This window comes from Tympanuchus pallidicinctus, unplaced genomic scaffold (assembly GCF_026119805.1).
Source record: "Tympanuchus pallidicinctus isolate F22 unplaced genomic scaffold, pur_lepc_1.0 scaffold22, whole genome shotgun sequence".
NCBI classification, from domain to species: Eukaryota; Metazoa; Chordata; class Aves; order Galliformes; family Phasianidae; genus Tympanuchus; species Tympanuchus pallidicinctus.
The window spans coordinates 12,211,923-12,229,163 of record NW_026294739.1 but is presented as its reverse complement, the minus strand read 5'-3'; the positions used below and the strand labels follow the sequence as shown (position 1 = coordinate 12,229,163).

Genomic DNA, 17,241 nt, shown 5'->3' with positions numbered 1-17,241 from the left:
TGACAGCAGCCTCTGGCAGCAGCACAGCAGGATCCCTATAAATAAATACATCGGCTCTTGCTGCCAACACCTTCCACCCACATGAGGAGGACAACAACCGAGAGATGCTCCCCCATGCTTTTATTTCTGGTTCTCGGAGCGACATGGGTTAACATAGATGTGCTGCCAGCTGGGGCTGCTGTGTCTTGCAAAAGGCACTGACTTGTGCTGGAGCAGGGCTGCCCTGGCACGGCCAGCAGGCTGCAAAGTCACGCTCCAGTGAATTCAGGTCATGTCCCAAGGAAAGAGCATCATGGAGTGAAGGATATAAGGCGGCTCACAGACTCTGACTGGCAATGGCAGTGATAGAGATTCAAGCCCGGCAAATAGGCTGGGGACAAGGGGAAAAGCTGGGGCTGCACCATCTGGTGCCCATTAACACGTGCGGCTGCTCCAGCACAACCAGCATTGCAGATATCGTGATGGTTATCAGGGCAGGAAGGGAATTCCCATCCACATGGGTGGCATTTCACAGCTGCCAAAATGCCACCCCCAGCTCCCAGGGCAGCATTTCTTTGGTTCAGCAGGATAGGAGCCTGCCAAGAGGAATCAGCCTGGAAAGAGATCCAGGTACCCTGGCTCTTGTCCCAGAGCCCTCCCCAGTGCAGAGCTGTGCAGCAGCCTGTGCCGGGATGGGGAGATGAGAATTGTTTGCTCCCCGTCTGTACAGACGGAGGAATTTCTCAGGAAGAAGTCTGGGGAATGGGCCCCAGTGTCCAGGAGGGCAGGATCTGCTGTGAATCCAGACTGCCGTCTGCCCACGGAGCTGTTCCTGCAGCAACGCTTCTGATGAAAGTGGCTCTGCCCTTTTCACCTTGAGGACCTGCAGCAACACCCCTGAAAGCTTTGCTTTGTCTGGGAGGCTCCATCATGAATTCAGCTGGAACATGACTTTGTCCCAGAGATCTGGAGGTGAAAAAATCCCTGAAACGTTCCCCAAAGCTACCAGAGAGCACTTCTCTCTACGAACTGCTGCTGTGAAGTCCCACACTGTGCTCCTGGGCAAGGACCATGGCATGTGTGTGGGGCTGCCCAGAGGAGAAATCTGCACCAGTGGCAGCTGTCCTCAAGCTGCAGCACTTGTTTTCCAGCCTTCAGGGTGGTGACAACTTCCAATTGTGACCGGGCTAGATTTTCAGCCCATGACCCGAAGGTGAAGGGCTTGGTATTCCTGGGCAACAACTTGTGTCAGGGCTCTTCCTGTAATACCCCAGCTCTTAAAAGCAATTTGCTTTCTATACTTCTTGCGAGCTTTGGATATTAGAGCTTTGGATCTTCAGACACCCACTTTGTTCTGTCTGGGTTACACCTACAGGACAAGCACAGCCAGCTCTGCCACCTTCTCACCTCCCATGTGCCACACCAGCAGCAGCACCCTCCTTTATTCCACCTCCCTGCCCCTGGGCCCAGGACCAGCCTAAATTTTCTTGCCAATGCCTTGTCCCTTCGAGATGTTCTGTGAGTCAGTAATGTCCCAATGAGAGGTCCAAAGGTTCTTCCCAAAGCTGCTTTGGACAATTCCTAGTTTGTAACCCAAGATTACTGCCTGAGCAAAGAATATCAGTGCCAGAGGATCAGAAAACAGGGAACACCCTGTTGCACAGGCAGTCCCTTATCAGTGGATATCTTTCTCCCCTTGATAGCCTTCATGCAGAGCTGGAGAAGCCCGGAGGAGCTGTTCCAGATCCCCCAGCGGTTTCAAGCCTCTTCACCACCTCCTTCCAGCTGGAGCCTGGCCTTGGCCACTTCATTTCCAGAAACATCCTCCCATGTAAATCCTCCCCTTCCTCTCCTGATCCCTGGGGAATTCACACGCAGGCACGCTTCCGCTGCAGGATCACAGCCCTCGCACGTGCACAGTATTTCACAGCAGGCAGGCAGAGACAGGGACACAGAGCAGGAACACCCAACAGGATGCCCCATAGGATGCTACCCTTTCCAAAGCCTCAGCTGGGCTTCCAACAAACTAAAGCCTCCCCAGGGCCTGTGGCAGGCGAGGACACAGCCCCACAGCCCCCACTTGCAGATTGGGTCCTATTGCCGATGGCCAGGGTGCTCCCCAGCTGCCCGACCGGACAAGATTTGGCCTCCCGTAATTACAGCCTGTGATCCCCGCCTGCCCTGCTCCATCCCCATGAGAAACCGACCTGCTGCCAGCAATTAGAGGTGGTTAGCAGCTCCTGGGCTGCCATAAACATGGAGGTAATTGCAGCCTGTTCTCACTCTCAGCCTAGGAAGGACTGGGCTGCCCGGCTTCGCATTTCCTTTGCAAATCCCCATAGGAGGGAGAGCACTACCTCAGGAATTGTGATGACCTTCCCATCGTTTTTTTTTTTCTTTTTTTTTTTTTTTAATTAAAAAATATTTTCCCATCAGAGAACACCTCAGGCACTCCAAAAACATACTGCAGCTTTCACGCTAAGCAGTTGTCTCACATGGAGAGATGACCAAGAGGCGGTTCCCCAGTGCAGTCCCCACCTTTTCCTCACTTAAGTTTGCCTGCAGCTCCGGCTAATGGACGCTTACATCAAATATTGCTCATCTGAAGTTAAATCCTACCCACTGAAGGCTGCTCTTTGTTTTTAAATCAAAAGACTTGTGACTCGACCAAGGAGCTGAAAGAAAGCCTGGATTTGTGCTTTTCTGTAGTTTTAAACATGACACTCTCTTTTATTTATTTTCCTTTTTTAAAACTCCGGTGGCAGGCAAGCCTCTGCGGAGACGAGGGCTTTGCGCCGGTGAGATCTGCAAACATGTCTCTTCTTTCCTGAACTTTATTTTTCTCACGGTCTCTGAAAAGACAAGATCAGGTGATACGTGTGGGATTGGCCCCGTACAGGTGCAGATCAGGTACTGGAGGAGGTGGAAAAACATCGCTGTGTATACTCAAAGAAAAAAAAAAAAAGAAGGAAAGAAAGAAAGAAAGAAAGAAAAGAAAGACAGACAGAAAGAGCGAGCGAGCACATTTCTGAATAGGCCAGGTCTAATTCTTGGCAGGATGACTCAGGCTTAGCTGGCAGGCTATGGGAATAGGAGTGTGAGAAAGTCAGTCAAGCGGAGGGAAAAGAAAGATTCAAGTCCCCAGGCAAAATACTTTTTTTTTTTTTTTTTTTTTAATTTTAAAGTAACCCCACGAACCGTCCGACCCAGCCGGGGCGGTGCAGGCACAGCTGTGCCGGGGCTGAGCAGCAGGCGCTGCGCTGTGGTTTTGTGCTCGCCTGGGTGCCGGGAGCAGGGCACACACGTGCAGCCGCAGCGCCAGCCAGGCGTGTGCGCGGAGCAGCGTGAGCGCGGTGCACTGCAGTCCACAGACCGCTGTGCCACTGCCGAGACCAGCCTCGGGGCGCCGGGCCGTGAGGGCCCACGGCTGTCAGCTGGGCACAGTGCTACAGTGTCCTGACTGCGGCGACAGAGCCCGGGAGCCACTAATGGTTACGGGCCGCCGTGACAGGGACACCAGCACAGGGCAGCGCGAGGAGCCCCAGAGCGTAGAGCACGCTGATGGGATCCGGGCCGTCACCACAGGACCCAGGCCACCGTGACGGGGCCCCCGCACCGCAGCCGTGCGCGGACAGCCGCAGCCGCGCCCTCGTCCCCGCAGCCAGCCCCGGGACGCCGCAATCGGGCCCCGCGCCAGGCGCGCTGCCCCGCACATCACCCCGCCGGCCGCGGCCCCCCACCGCGCGACTCCCCCACTTCCCCTCCCCGCTGCCGGCGGCCCCCCGGGGGGAGCGGGCGGGGCCGCGCCTGCCACGGGCGCCAATTAACTCGGTAATTAGCGCGGCGCTCCCGGCGGGACCCGGCCCTGCCCTCCCCTCCCGCGGGCGGCGCCCGAGGGGTTAACCGCGGCCGCCTGCCCGCCGCCCTCCCGCCCGCCATTGGCCGCCTGCCGCCGCGCGGCGCGCAGCCAATGGGCGGGCGCCGTCCACGAGCGGGGCCGCGTGCGGGCGGCGCCCATTGGCTGGGCGCGAGTGTGGGAACGGCGGCGGGGGACGTTTCACACGAGCCGCGCGCGTGCGGCGCGCGCTATAAGTAGGGGCGGCCAAAGGCGCGCGGCAGCCGCGCCGCGCCGCCTCCTGCCCGCCGCCCGCACGGGGCTCCGCGCCCGCCCGCCCCCGCGGGGCCGCCCTCCCGCTGCCGCCCTCCCGCTGCCGTGCCGCGTTGCGCCGCGGTGGCTGGCGCTGCCTGGCGCTGCCGCACCATGCCTGCCGACCTGATGGAGAAGAGCAGCGCCTCGCCGGTGGCCGCCACCCCCGCCAGCATCAACGCGACGCCCGACAAGCCCAAAACGGCGGCGGAGCACCGGAAGGTAAGGGCGGGGCGGGCCGTGCTGCGCCGCGCCGGGCCGGGCCGGGCGCTGACCGCCGCCTCTCTTGCAGTCCTCCAAACCCATCATGGAGAAGCGGCGGCGGGCGCGCATCAACGAGAGCCTGGGGCAGCTGAAGACGCTGATCCTGGACGCGCTGAAGAAGGATGTAAGCGGCGGGGGGGGCACGGGGCGGGGGGCGCGGGGCCGTCCGGCGGGGCCGTGCCGGTGTGAGCCCCGCCTGTGCCCGCAGAGCTCGCGGCACTCCAAGCTGGAGAAGGCCGACATCCTGGAGATGACCGTCAAGCACCTGCGAAGCCTGCAGCGGGCGCAGATGACTGGTGAGCGGCGGGGGGGTGGCGGTGGTGCTGGGGCTCCGTGCTCTGCTCTGTTGACCCGGGTGCAGGCACGCACCGTGCTTCCCACTTGCGTCCTTGGCGCTGGGTTGGAGCCCTCAGTCAGTGGGCGTGGGGGGCGGTGGCCCGGGGTGGCTGCTCTGTCCTGCGGGGTCTCTGCTGCATGCCTGAGACCTCGGTGTTGGGATGCACGGTGCTCTCTGCCGGGATCCTCAGTGCCCGGGAGCATCCTCCCTGCTCTCAGGGCTGTGGGAGGTGCCACCAGTGGGCAACTCGTTGTCCCCGCTGACCGCCCTGTGACTCTCACCCCACAGCTGCGCTGAGCACAGACCCTACAGTGCTGGGCAAGTACCGCGCAGGCTTCAGCGAGTGCATGAATGAAGTGACGCGGTTCCTCTCCACCTGCGAAGGTGTCAACACTGAGGTGCGCACCCGGCTCCTGGGCCACCTGGCCAGCTGCATGACCCAGATCAACGCCATCAACTACCCCGTGCCGCCTCCGCCGCTGCCACCGCCACCCGCAGCCTTCGGGCCACCCCTGGTGCCGCCAGGTGGAGGCGCAGGGCCGCTCCCAGCTGTACCCTGCAAGCCAGGTTCTGATGCAGCCAAGGTTTACGGTGGCTTCCAGCTGCTGCCTGCCTCTGACGGGCAGTTCGCCTTCCTCATCCCCAGCGCTGCTTTCGCTCCCGGCGGGGCTGTGCTGCCCCTCTATGGCGGTCCACCCACGGCTGCCACTGCCGCCTCGCCCCCTGGCCCCTCACCCGGCACCGCTGACTCGGTCTGGAGGCCCTGGTGAGGGTGCCAGGCACCGGACTGGACTGAGCACCGCGCCCCGTGCTGCTGGCACGGTTGTACATAGGTTATACGTTCATATTGGATTGTGCCTTTGTACCATAGCACTCCCTCCAGCAGTGTTTCGTGTTTTACACGAGATCTTTTTTCTCCCCTTCCTTTCCCTTCCTTATGTGACACCAAAGATCGGGATTTTTTTTTTTTTTTTTTTTTTTTTTTTTGAATACTCTTAAAATAAAAGAGTCTCTTCTGTTTTGGAAGGCTTTTGGAGATACCTGGAGTGCTGGCTGTGTGCTTAGAGGGAGCCCAAGGATTGTGCTGCTGTGGGGCTGGAGCTGTATGGCAGACCTGGCCCCCTTTGTGTGTTGGGAAATTGCCCGGCCCTTTCCCTGCCCTGGGCAGATGTAATTCCTGCTTCCCTGGGAGCAGCCTGGCTTGATCTGACCTGCTAGAAGTGTTGTGTTTGCAGACCTGCTGTGTGTTCTGAGGGAGGCACCTCTCAGCTGCTCACATGCAGTGAGACAGATTGAGCACGGAGCCTCCTGCCCAGACCCCAGGGGCCTGTCCCTGGTGTAAATCACCAGTGCCTGCAGCCAGGTGATTTACAGGAGAGTGCCTGCCAGCGTCTCGTGTTACAACTGTGGGACAAGCCGGACGCAGTGCTGTGTCTCTGGGCTGACAGGCTGCAGCAGGCGGTGCTGGGTACCACCTCCACCTGGAGCTGGAGGCACGGAGCACGAGTCAGGCTGTACCGGATGATTAATGCTCTGCATGTGGTTTTGATAAAGTTGGGCATTTCCTCTGCTTTAATATGGAAAACATATGTCAGGGGGAGTGAGGTGGGGCTGTGTGGGCTGCCTGCCTCTCTAACTGTGAGCTGCAGCTGACCCTCCTGACTTGGTCATGCCCCATTTCCAGGCAAGATGTGAGCCTAGATAGGGGCAAGTGGTGGTCTCGGGTTACAGCTCACATCGCACTTCCTAACAAGTCCTCACTCAGAACGGGCAGCTTTAAACCATGCCAGGATCCATCAGGGATTTCTTCCAAATCCCCTACAGAAGCGTGTGGGGTTCTGCCTGGCTCAGCCAGGTGCTAAGCTGTGTCCAGGTGTTGGGGAAATGCAAGCTGCTGTAGAGTGTGAGAGCAGACAGGGTCTGAGGCCTCCCCTCTCTGCGTCTTCCTGATGTGAGAGTACTTCTTGGGGTGAATTTTGGAGGGGGAGAGGAGATGTCTGCAATCTCTCCACAGGGCTTACAGATGAGGATGTGCTTGGTGATGGCTGTCTTCTGAAAGCAGCTGCAGAGGATGATCTCCCAGGCATGCGGGTGATGATCAGCATTCTTCTCTCCTTTTTGTATGTACATTTCCCTGTATCTCCCAATGCCTTTGCTTTTACTACTGCTTTCACTGTGGTATCCAGCAGCCGGGCTTTATGTGCCAGCTCTGTGTATCTGGGGCTGCCTGCCCCGGTGTCACCTCTGCACTGCTGCTGGTGACATGGCAGGACTAAGCCTGCTGTGCTCTCAAGGGGCCACTTGCAGGACCTGCCTGCTCGGGATCCGTGTTGCGTGGTGCTAGTGGGAGCTTCATGCATCACCTGTAGCAGCTGTGGGTACTCCAGCTGAGCAGGGCCCTCCTGCTGGGGAAGCACATAAAGAGGAGACTCTATGGTAGTCTGATGGGACAGCCTATTAGTATAGATCTGGGAGTGAAAGAAAAGACAAACTGATCTGCTAATGGGAGTTCAGATTGCTGATAGTGTATTTGCTGTATGCTGGGCTCTGGCTTCACTAAAGCTTTGTATTTGCTTAGTCCCACAGCCTGTTGACATGAGAGATATGCTTGAGTTTGTGCGATTTGAAGGGATCAGAGCTATTCCCAGGAGCTGTGCTCTTGATGCTAATTCACTTAAACCCTGGCAAATTTGGATGACAAATGTGGGCTGGGGGGTCTGTGAGCCTTTATGCGCAGGAGCTGCCCTTTGGGTACAGCCAACGCCTTCATCCTGGGGATGAAGTGTGTAGGAAGCCCCGTGCCTGGCCCCGTCCCGCACTGGCGATGGCATACGGGCTGCTGGTGTTGCACACCTGCCTATGGCCCCTGCCGTGCCCCGCTCACCTCCCTGCCTGCCGCAGCCCTGTGCTCCACCGGGCGCTGCCGCCCGCCCGGGAAACCTGTCATTAAAGTCAATTAACTTTTCCCACACTCCTCGCAAGCGGTGTGCAACCCCTCCTCGCTTCCTCCTTGGCTCTTAAGTGCTACCATATGGCACGGGCCCCGGCCCCCCCGCGCCCGCCCTGCCTTTGATTCCAGTCAGACAGCCAGAGCTTTATGATTTAAGCCGAGAGAGCCCTCGTACCAAGCCCTGGGCCGCGCTGCGGCCAAGGTGGTTTTTTTAGCAGGCAAGGCTGTTTTCTGGCAGGAAATGAATAGCTCCCAGATGAGCTCAGGAACCTGAGAGGTCGTGAGAAAAGAGCGAACCCCCGGCGCGGTGGCGGGCTGCCAGGCGGCAGGGAGGGAGGGAGCACACCCGCGGCACACGAACCCGCTCCGGCCCCTGCTGCCGGCAGCCGCCGCGGCCCCATGCCGGCCGCCCGCCTCCTCGCACTGCCGGATGGCCTCGGGCCTCGGCCGCGCTTGTGCTACGGACCGCCGGCTCTGGGCCTCGGGCTGGAGTCCAGGCTTGCGGCCCCAGGGGCGGCAGAGCCGCGACCTGGCCTGGCGGCACGGCGAGGGTCGAGAGGATGAGGGATGGTGGGGGTCGGGGTGCAGCTGGCTGGGATCCACCATGAGGGAGTGGGTGCTCGGGGCTGGGACGTGGCAGCCCCATGGATCCCAGCTGGGGTGCACAGCCCTATGGAGTGGCTGGCATTGGGACTCCCCAGCCCCATTCAGCAGCCTGCTCCTTCCCAGCCCCCTCGCCATCACTCAGGAAGCCTGCAGTTTCGGCTTACCCCAGCACCTGCCCTTGGTAGGTGGGTGCCCTAGGGTAGGGTGGGGAATGGGACCTGTGATTTACAGGGGTGACATGTGTTTTACTTAAAACAACTCAAACAAAAGCACGGTTTGTTTTGTGGAGCGCAGACTTCCTGGTGGGGTCAGCCCAGACAAATGACTCCACTCTGTTTCATTAAACATTTGTGGCCAGCCACACCATCAGCTGGTGCTAGGGGCTGTGTTCCCATCTGAGCTGGGACATGGGGGAAGCTATGCAGCTGGAGGTAAGGGTGTCTGTCCTCATACTCCTGCAGCAGGGAGCCAGGTCAGGATGGTGTTTCAGGAGGATGGAGTTGCTCCTCTGAACTGTCCTGCACACAGATGAGGCTGGGACAGCTTGGCTGTGTGACAGGGACACGCAGTGCCCTAGTGCTGGAACAGGGCTGCCCCATAGGTCTCCCACCCCCAACAAACACCATCTGACTCAGATGCTGCTGCCAGAACCTTACGCAAAGTCAGCCCTGGGCCAGCCACAGAGCAGGAGCTCCACAGGGTCCTTCCACCCTGTAGGACCTGGGGCAGAGCTACCAGGTCTCAGGGTAAATACTGCCTTGTTATGCATAGGGTGCACTCATACCCTTTCTGAGGACAACCAGCATTTGTTTGGTGCTTTTGGCTGCCATGAGCTGACGAAGTTGGAGGGCTGTCGGCAATGACTTGGGGCTGCAGAAGCTTTTCCTGCTCCAGAAAATGGGCTGCAGTCCTACTCTCTGGAAAACATTATGGGTTCTTGAAACTGTAAAACAATCTGGCTGGTCTCTCTCCTGCTGACGTTGGAAATCTGGACAGTGTTTGTACCAAGAGAGGCAGCAGGATGTGAGGACACATGCTGAATCCTGCAGCTATGTGCCGTGCCTGGCTCTGCTCCACAGCCTTGCTGCAGCTCTGGCTCCTTGGCAGCACCGACGCACACTGGTGCCAGAGGGGAGGCCCATGTGGGCCAGAGCCCGCTGCCGCTTCACACCACCTTCCTTTCTCCCACAGACAAGCTCACTCCTTGCTGTGGAGTTCTGCACATCCCTTCCCCCAGGGCTGCCTGCTCCCGGCTCCCCCTGAGCTGTCATTGTGCTGGGAACAGCAGGGCTGGCAGCAGCACAGCCCAGGCTGGTGTTTCTGAGCGGGCTCCAAGCAGCTGTTAGCACTCGCAGGCGGTGCTGGCACGGGCTGGCTCCCTGCTGGGCCCAGCTGTGTGGGCAGGGGATGCAGGGACAGCCCCAGCAGGACTGGGTCCCCGTGGCCTCTGGAAGCTGAGTTCATCCCATGCTGCATGGAGCTGCCAGCGCTGGATTGTTGCCTTTTCAGGAGCACAATGAGGTTTATCTGGAGGTGCCTCGGCCCCGGCAGGCTGCGCACATTGTGTTTGCTCAGCCAGCGGCACGGCCGGAGCGAGGCCGGGTCACTGTGTGCCGCTCCCTGCCCAGCAGCCCCCTCCTCACAGGAGGCCTTGTGCAGTGAGCGAGGGCTCCTCATCGCTCTGGAGGAGCCCACAAGCTGAGTCACCACCACCAGCGCCACCACCAACATCTTGCCAAGGGATGGTTTGCAGCCAGCCCCTCATGGCCAGCCACATCCCTGTCCATAGTGGCCACACGTGGGTCACCGGTGCCAGGCTGCAGACGGACGTGTGGTAACCTGCTCCTTGCCCATCCCTCCCGGCTGCCTGCAGCATTCCCATGCAGGGAGGCTGAGCACACAGCAGTGTGTTCCGCTTATCAAAAAGATCAAGAGGCGGCTTGATTACAGCCAGAAGGGCCTGGCTGCATGAGTACCATGGCAGAAATAACAGGGCAGGTACTTCAGAGCTCTTTAATCTAGCAGGGAGAAGCAAAACATGAGCTGGTTGCTGCACATCTCTCGCAGCCTGGGTGATTAGCTCCCCAAGGAGAGGCAGGAAAGCAGAATGCCCTCCCATGGGCACCGTATTCTCCTCTGAAGCATCACCTGCAGCTGTGTATTTTACCTTAAATTTTCACCTTGCTCCAGAATGCTCTATTTTATGAGCACACACATCCTGATGTGAACACTGCTATCTTAGGGGTCAAACTGGCCCCATTGTCCCCCCACACCTGGCTGCAGGGATCTTTATCCCACTGCGCAGCAGAGCTCCAGTGTCCTGCTGGCAGAAATTTATCTGCAAATTTCCTCTCATTGAGAACAGCTGGGGGGGCTGTGGGACATGGACTGATACGAGAACTTGATTAGGGTCGGGGCAGGCAGCATAGGGAGACGGAGGTGGCTAGCAGGGAGCAATGCTCCAGCCCTTAACCTCTCCTCGGGAGCCCGCAAATTATATCTGTTAATGGATCAGCCCCCTGGTATCCTACAAATAAGTCATCTGGCTAAGTGCGTGGCAGGCATTTGTTACATTTTCATCACATTTAATTTATCTTGTGATGAGCGTTAACTCAACGAGTCCCAGGAACAGCAGGTAAAGAGCCACACCGGCATAGCTGGGCAGAAGACTCTGGCTGCAGAACAGTTCTGAAGAGCACAGAGAAACATTTTTTCCTGCTTCCCTACGGAAATGGATAACCCTCTATGGAATAAGGCCGGGAGCCTTTGTGTGTGAGGGACAAAACACCCCAGAGCAGTGATATAGTCCTAAACCTGAGGCTGCAAAGTCCCTTCCCAAAGCCCCATGGCTCTGTGAAGGACGTGTCAGCCTCTCCTGCTGCCTCTGGGCACGCACAGAACTGTACCTTCATACCATAGCACTGCACTGGTCACCGCACCATGTCACCGCAGTGTCACCGTGCCTGCCCTGCAGGCAGTGGCCAGGAAGGCGATGCTGCCATGGGGCTGGGGCACGCCGGGCAGCTCCCTCGGTGCCAGGAGTGATTTACGCAGTGCACCCGGCAGCAGAGTCAATTAAGGTCACATTTCTGTGTCGCTAAACAACAGGCGGCTCTGGGTTCGGTCCCACTGAAAAGAAAACAAAAGCCACCCCTTGAAATGGGGTCTTTGAGGAGGTTCAAAGGAGCACAGCACAAAGGGCGGGCTTTGTGGTCACCCCTCATCCCGCGCCGCTTCCAGGGCCCTTCCCGACCAGAGACACTGCTAATGTGGCAAGTGGGAGTTTTTAATTGTCCGGCACAAACAATGCTGGCATATTTAGGCCGGCCTCATTACAGAACCATCCAAAACGCTTGAGAAGCATTCCCACCACTTAGCATAAATAGCAGAAACGCTCTTTCACAAACGGAGCAGGTCCCATCTGCTCCCAGTCCATCCTCACCTTGACTCCCAGTGGCACATCCTTGCCCACCACCACTGCTGGCCCCACTGCTGACACTATTGCTGGTCCCATTACTTCTGCTACTCCTGGCCCCACTGCTGATCCCACTGCTGGTCTTCCTGCCGACCCACTCTTGACCCCATTGCTGGCTCCATTCTTGACCACTGCGATCCTACAGCCCAATCAGTGCACGCAGTCTGTGCCCTCAGCCCTGCCAGCCTCCCCACAGTGCCTCCACCCTGCACACATCCCTAGGATGCAGGCATGGGGGGATCCTGTTTACCTGGGGTGGGCCCTGGCAAGGAGCCCCATCAGCACACAAGGATCAAAGTGCAGTGGCTCCTGGTTGATACCTGATCCTGAAGCTGGACGGGAGCTGGGAGGCTGCCGGGTGCCTCCTGTTTGCATGGCAGTTCGGCTCTCCCTCTTCCCCTCTGCCTCCCTCTGCTTGGAGCCAGCACACTCCCCACGCCTCACAGTTTATTAAAAATCCGAGGTACCTTGGAAGAGACAACACAATGGTGAACTCAATACAGCTGCCTTGTATTAATGGACTGCCCCTTTTGATTTTCGAGTGGAACTTTTGGCAGAACACCAGCGTCAAAAAGGGAAAATGGCTGTAAAACTCAGCAAAAGGGGGGGATAAAAAGGGGCTTTGATCAGAAGGGCTTGAAGGTGAATGGCGGCGGTGCTGGCGGTGTGCTGGGGGCGAAGTGCGGTGCTGCAGAGGGAGCAGGGCTGAGGGCTGAACGGGTTCAAAGGGCTCCGAGTGAGAAGCAGCACCGGAGGATTATTCACTTTCTATATTTTCACTCCTGCAGCACACATGGGAATCTAATTGGCCGGGACGAGAAATATAGCCAGACAGCTTACAAGCAGGCTGGAGAAGACAGAAAAATATTTGCAGCTGCAAGCCATTAAAGGCAAACCCAGCCTCGCTCCTCCACTTTAATTACCCTTCTGTACGCTTTCCTCTGCGTACCAGTGCTAACGTCAGTTCAAAAACCTTTCTGATCTTAAAAGGCCGAGCGCAGCACCTCGCTGCTCCTAGTGCTGGGCTGAACACAGCAGCAAGGCACAGCACAAGGCACAGCACGGCATTCCCTGTGCCAAAGCCACTGCATGGGGTGCTCTGGGCTCCATGGGTGCCTGGCGCACTGATGCCAGCACGGCCAGAGCTGCCTGCATTGAGCAGCAAAGAGGGATTTTCTGTTCTTGAATAGCAGTGTGCTGCTCCCAGTCCTGTTGCTGCTCATTTCCCTTTCCACAGCAGCAGTGGCACCACAGCTGTTATTGCAGGTGCCTGCTTGTGGCTCAACACCACTCTGCTGTAACCAAGAGTGGGACTCGCTCTGCGCTGCTCCTTGTCAGTGCTGTGAGCTGACTTTGCAGCATTTGTAATCCAGCTACAAACATGGGAGGGATGCAAGTTGGCTGAATGGGGCAGTTCTCCTTGGTTGTTCTCAACCTTCGGTGCAACCCCTCTGCAAATGCACCAACAGGAGAAAGGGATGCTTGGGTCTGGGGAGATATTACAGTTGGGCTTAAAGCCCACCTGCATCCCTGTAGATGAGGGACACAGAGTGCAGGGATCTGCAGGAGCAGTGGAGCTCACCCGGCTCAGCCGCACTCAGCCACTTCCCGGCCCCGCTGAGCCCAGGGCTGGGGATCCAGATTGGAACCACATTGAAGCACATTTGCAACGAATTAGGCCGGCAGCCAGCAGTGCTTGCTTGGCCGTGTGTGCAGCCAATCTTTGGGGATTGTCAGCTCCTCCCAGGTTTCCACAGCGGATGTTCCCCGGCCAGAGTGCAGCTGGGCTTTGTGTGGAGCCCAGGAGGAGGGAAGTGCGGGTGGGGATGCACTGAGCTAAAGGGAGGCATGGAATGGGGGTGTCACCTCTCCCCTCAAGGTGCATCCAATGTGAAATTGCTTCTGGGGGTAGCTGAGAGCAGGGCTGCCAGGAGGTGGTGGGTCAGGGGCAAGTGGGTCTGGGCACAGGACTGCTGTGGGTGTCCAAGGCAAGGAGCAGTGCTGGCAACTTGCGTGACAACCTGCCAGGAAAACTGTTTAGATCCTAATTCACATTGTGTTTGTATCGTGTTCTCTTCCAGATTAAAGAGAGAATATGGGAACCTTGTGAGGGGTTGTGTGCTGGTTTGCTGGTTGCTTTCCTGGTCACGCACATCGCCTTAGGAAATGATGCCACAGTGACAGACACTAGTTCTAAAAATAGCTCCACCCCATTTCCATTGCCATTTTTTCTAATAACATATTCCCACTTCAATAATAATGCTTAGTGATTAGTGGTGGGTGCATATTAAACCAATGGCAGAGCAGGAAATTGGGCAGCTTCCTAAACACTGCAGCATCACGTTCCTGCCTGCTGTGCCATGCTGTGCTGTGCTGTGCCATGCCTTGTCATACCATGCCATGCCATGCAATGCTGACAGCAGGCACGTGAAGGGGACACCGCTTGCCCTGCTCAGCTCGGCCACCCCAGCCCTCAGACCAGAAGCTTTTCACCAATCCAGCCCCAGCCATGCCCAAGGGACACCCTGGGTGCAGCTGGAGCCCTGCGGCACGCACAGCCATGACATGGTGCTCAGCCACGGCTGCTTGCTGGGGGCCCCAGCAGCACTGCGGCTCTGTGATAAGGCCATGTCTGCTGTGAAATGACCTCGTGTTTCATGAGCAGGGATATTTATGAAATGACAGACAGCTGTGCTAATCTCTCTCTGGCAAGCAAGGCTCGCCCTGCTCTCTGGGGAGATGCCAGCAGGGCAGTGCCTGAGCATAGCCAGGGCAGGCAGGCAGTGGGGGCAGCTGGCACTCTTCTGCTGCACTGAGGCTCAATGCCCAGACCCCAAACCCACATGCTCAGTGGCGAGGCTGCAGTACTGGCCACAGCTCCACTCTGTGATGCCCCCACATTACTGCTGCACCGAGGGAATGGAGAGGGCTGCAGCCACCTGAGCAGTTCCATCTGGGGGGTCTGAGCCACCCCTGGCGTGGCACAGCCCCCGGCTCACTGCCACTCACAGCCACTCAGCAGCAGCCTTCCCAAAACGGCTCCCCTAGGGTTTTTATCACCCGCATAGTGCTGGCGAGGGGAGGGAGGCCACCACCGGGGAACATCTGGGCTCCATTGCTCATTGTCTGGCAATTAATGTCAGCGCTGAAGACAGAAGGGACGTCAGATATTAAATAAACACGACCGCACTCTGCAGACCAAAACAATCCCACCGGGGGGAAGCGCACATGCGCACGCACCAGTGCTGCTGCGGCACAGCACGACCGGACTGCTGGCTGCACACGTGTGTGCACAGCCCTGCACGCTCACAGACTCCCACACAGCTCGGGTTTCACTGTGAGTGGGGCCAGCGAGACAAAAAAAACCCCCTCCTTTTCCTTTCTTTTTTTTTTATCTTTGTGTTATTTTTTGTTTTCCAGCAGGCAAATTGCAGCTGCAAGTGCAGAGACCTTACGGCTGTGCCTGTGGGGGGCTCTGTGCATCCAGCCAGTAAACGATGGGGACGGGATGGTTCCCCTAACCCACCAGGCTGCCTAAAGGCTGCTCCCATGGTGCTCCCCACGTTCTGCTCCTGCATGGATGCGGATGCGTTAGCTCAGGGTTGGACTGGTTTGGGCTCTGGGAGCTTTTGTTTCCCTGCAGAAGCCCCTCTCTCCTTTGCCCTCAGCCCCTTTTCATATGAAGGTCAATGGGCTGATGATTAAGCAGGAAAAGGGCATGAAGAATCAACCAAATTAAATCTTGTGTGCAAACAGGTGGGTGTGAAATTTCACTCAATGGACGGTGTTAGCGGGGACCCCTAGGATCCTGATTTCCCAGGGGAAGGCAGGGCAGCCTGAGGGGGATTTGCTACAAAAACCCCAGACATGGGAGAATAGAAAAAGCCTTCTCAAAAACCAATATTGACAAGGTCCCTGTGTTTGCACCCCGGCTTTCCCTGGGAGCACAATGGGAGGTGATTGTTCCGGGCGCAGCGGGGAGGGGACGCGGGGAGCTCAAAGGTGAGCAGCCCCCCCAGCCCCCCAGTCCCAGCCCCTCTGCTTAATCCCCCGCTTGCCAGAGCTTTGAAGTCGCCAGAGGTCGAATATGGGATGGAAATCACGTTAGCCGCGCTGGGTGATCACAACGCACTGTGACACAATGCTGCGTCCCTCCGGCGCCGCGCACCCAGTGGGCACCAGGACGCACCAGGATCCGCAGGCACAGGCTGGGACACACTGGGACTCATTGGGACATGGCCGCTCAGCCCACACTTGTGGCACTCAGCATAGTGCCTCCAGCACCAGCACATAAGGAATGACAAGGAGCAGCCTGATAGAAGGAGGCTCATCCCTGGGATTAATTAGCCAAGGCTGCAGTGCAGAGCGATGTAAAACATGAGTCCTTTGCTGTGGTGTGGGGCACCGGGGCCGTCCCGCAGCGCTGCACATCTTGTAGGCATTAGCGTCACGTCATAGCAGCCTGCACAGAAGGATGTGGGGTTTATGGGGTTGTAAAGTGCCTTGTTCCTGGTGTAGGAGCGGCACTGCTGTGTAGAAATGCTCTCTTGGTGCATGAGGCTCAGGGAGGAGACATGGGGCTTGGAGGTTCTGCTGTCACTCATAGGACGGCATGTTTGTAGTTGCCCTTTTGCACCCCAGCACATGACACACAGCATTGCATCGCTATTGCCTGTTCGAGGTCAGAAGAAAGATGGGGAAGGTGATTTGGTGGTGCAACAGAAATGTTTAACCATAGATTCAGAGAGCTGAACTGGTTGTGTCATGGAGTCGTCTTCCCATGTAGCCGGTGTCTCACGACGTGAAATATCAGCGTGGCACATGGAAAATAACCTAGCATAGTTCTGATACAGCTGTATGGGATCAACATGCTTAGAGATCTCCGACAGACCCAAACACTGCCCTTCAGTCTGTCATTCCCACGATTATTCAATAGAAGTGAACCTGTTACCTCCAACTCTTTGCCTTCAGTGGAACGGCTTTCCAAATGGAGAACCACACCACCAGGAGATGTCCGGGAAGGCATTTCCCACTGCAGTCCCAACAAGCCTCCTTATGAGAAGACGTTGCCATGGTGCAGAATGCTCCCCAGCTGCAGCTCCTGAGCATCTGTGGGCTCAGAGCCACCACGGCTCTCCTTGCCTGGGGCTGGTGAGGTGGGCACCCATTCCACTGCATGGCATGGCATGGCATGATGCAGCATGGCGCAGCACAGCATGACATGGCATGGCACAGCATGGCATGATGCAGCATGGCACAGCACAGCATGACATGGCATGGCACAGCATGGCATGATGCAGCATGGCACAGCACAGCATGACATGGCATGGCACAGCACAGCCATTGCACAGCCACATTCTGCATGGTTTTTCCCTTCCAAGCAGCCTTCTGAGAACACATCTACTGTGCCCCTATCCTGCACCGGAGCTGAAGATCTAAATAAAGAACTTTTGTCTTTTTATTAAGCATTTTAGGAAACGTGA

General features: G+C 57.5%; 1 protein-coding gene across 1 annotated transcript; it reads left to right on the top strand.

The window, feature by feature from the left end:
• The first annotated feature begins 4,132 nt into the window (after nucleotides 1–4,132).
• Nucleotides 4,133–5,753, top strand: HES1 (hes family bHLH transcription factor 1). The gene is made up of 4 exons (XM_052687003.1): nucleotides 4,133–4,348; nucleotides 4,419–4,514; nucleotides 4,599–4,686; nucleotides 5,016–5,753. The coding sequence occupies exons 1-4, from the start codon at nucleotides 4,241–4,243 to the stop codon at nucleotides 5,495–5,497; spliced, it is 774 nt and encodes a 257-aa protein (XP_052542963.1). The 5' UTR covers nucleotides 4,133–4,240; the 3' UTR covers nucleotides 5,498–5,753.
• Nucleotides 5,754–17,241: the final 11,488 nt, after the last annotated feature.

What these genes read in the sequence shown, in the direction of transcription:
- HES1 (XM_052687003.1), top strand. Translation starts at nt 4,241, where the DNA reads ATGCCTGCCGACCTGATGGAGAAGAGCAGCGCCTCGCCGGTGGCCGCC. An exon ending in TGGACGCGCTGAAGAAGGAT is followed by an intron (nt 4,515 to 4,598) that starts GTAAGCGGCGGG and finishes CTGTGCCCGCAG; the next exon opens with AGCTCGCGGCACTCCAAGCT. An exon ending in GCAGCGGGCGCAGATGACTG is followed by an intron (nt 4,687 to 5,015) that starts GTGAGCGGCGGG and finishes CTCACCCCACAG; the next exon opens with CTGCGCTGAGCACAGACCCT.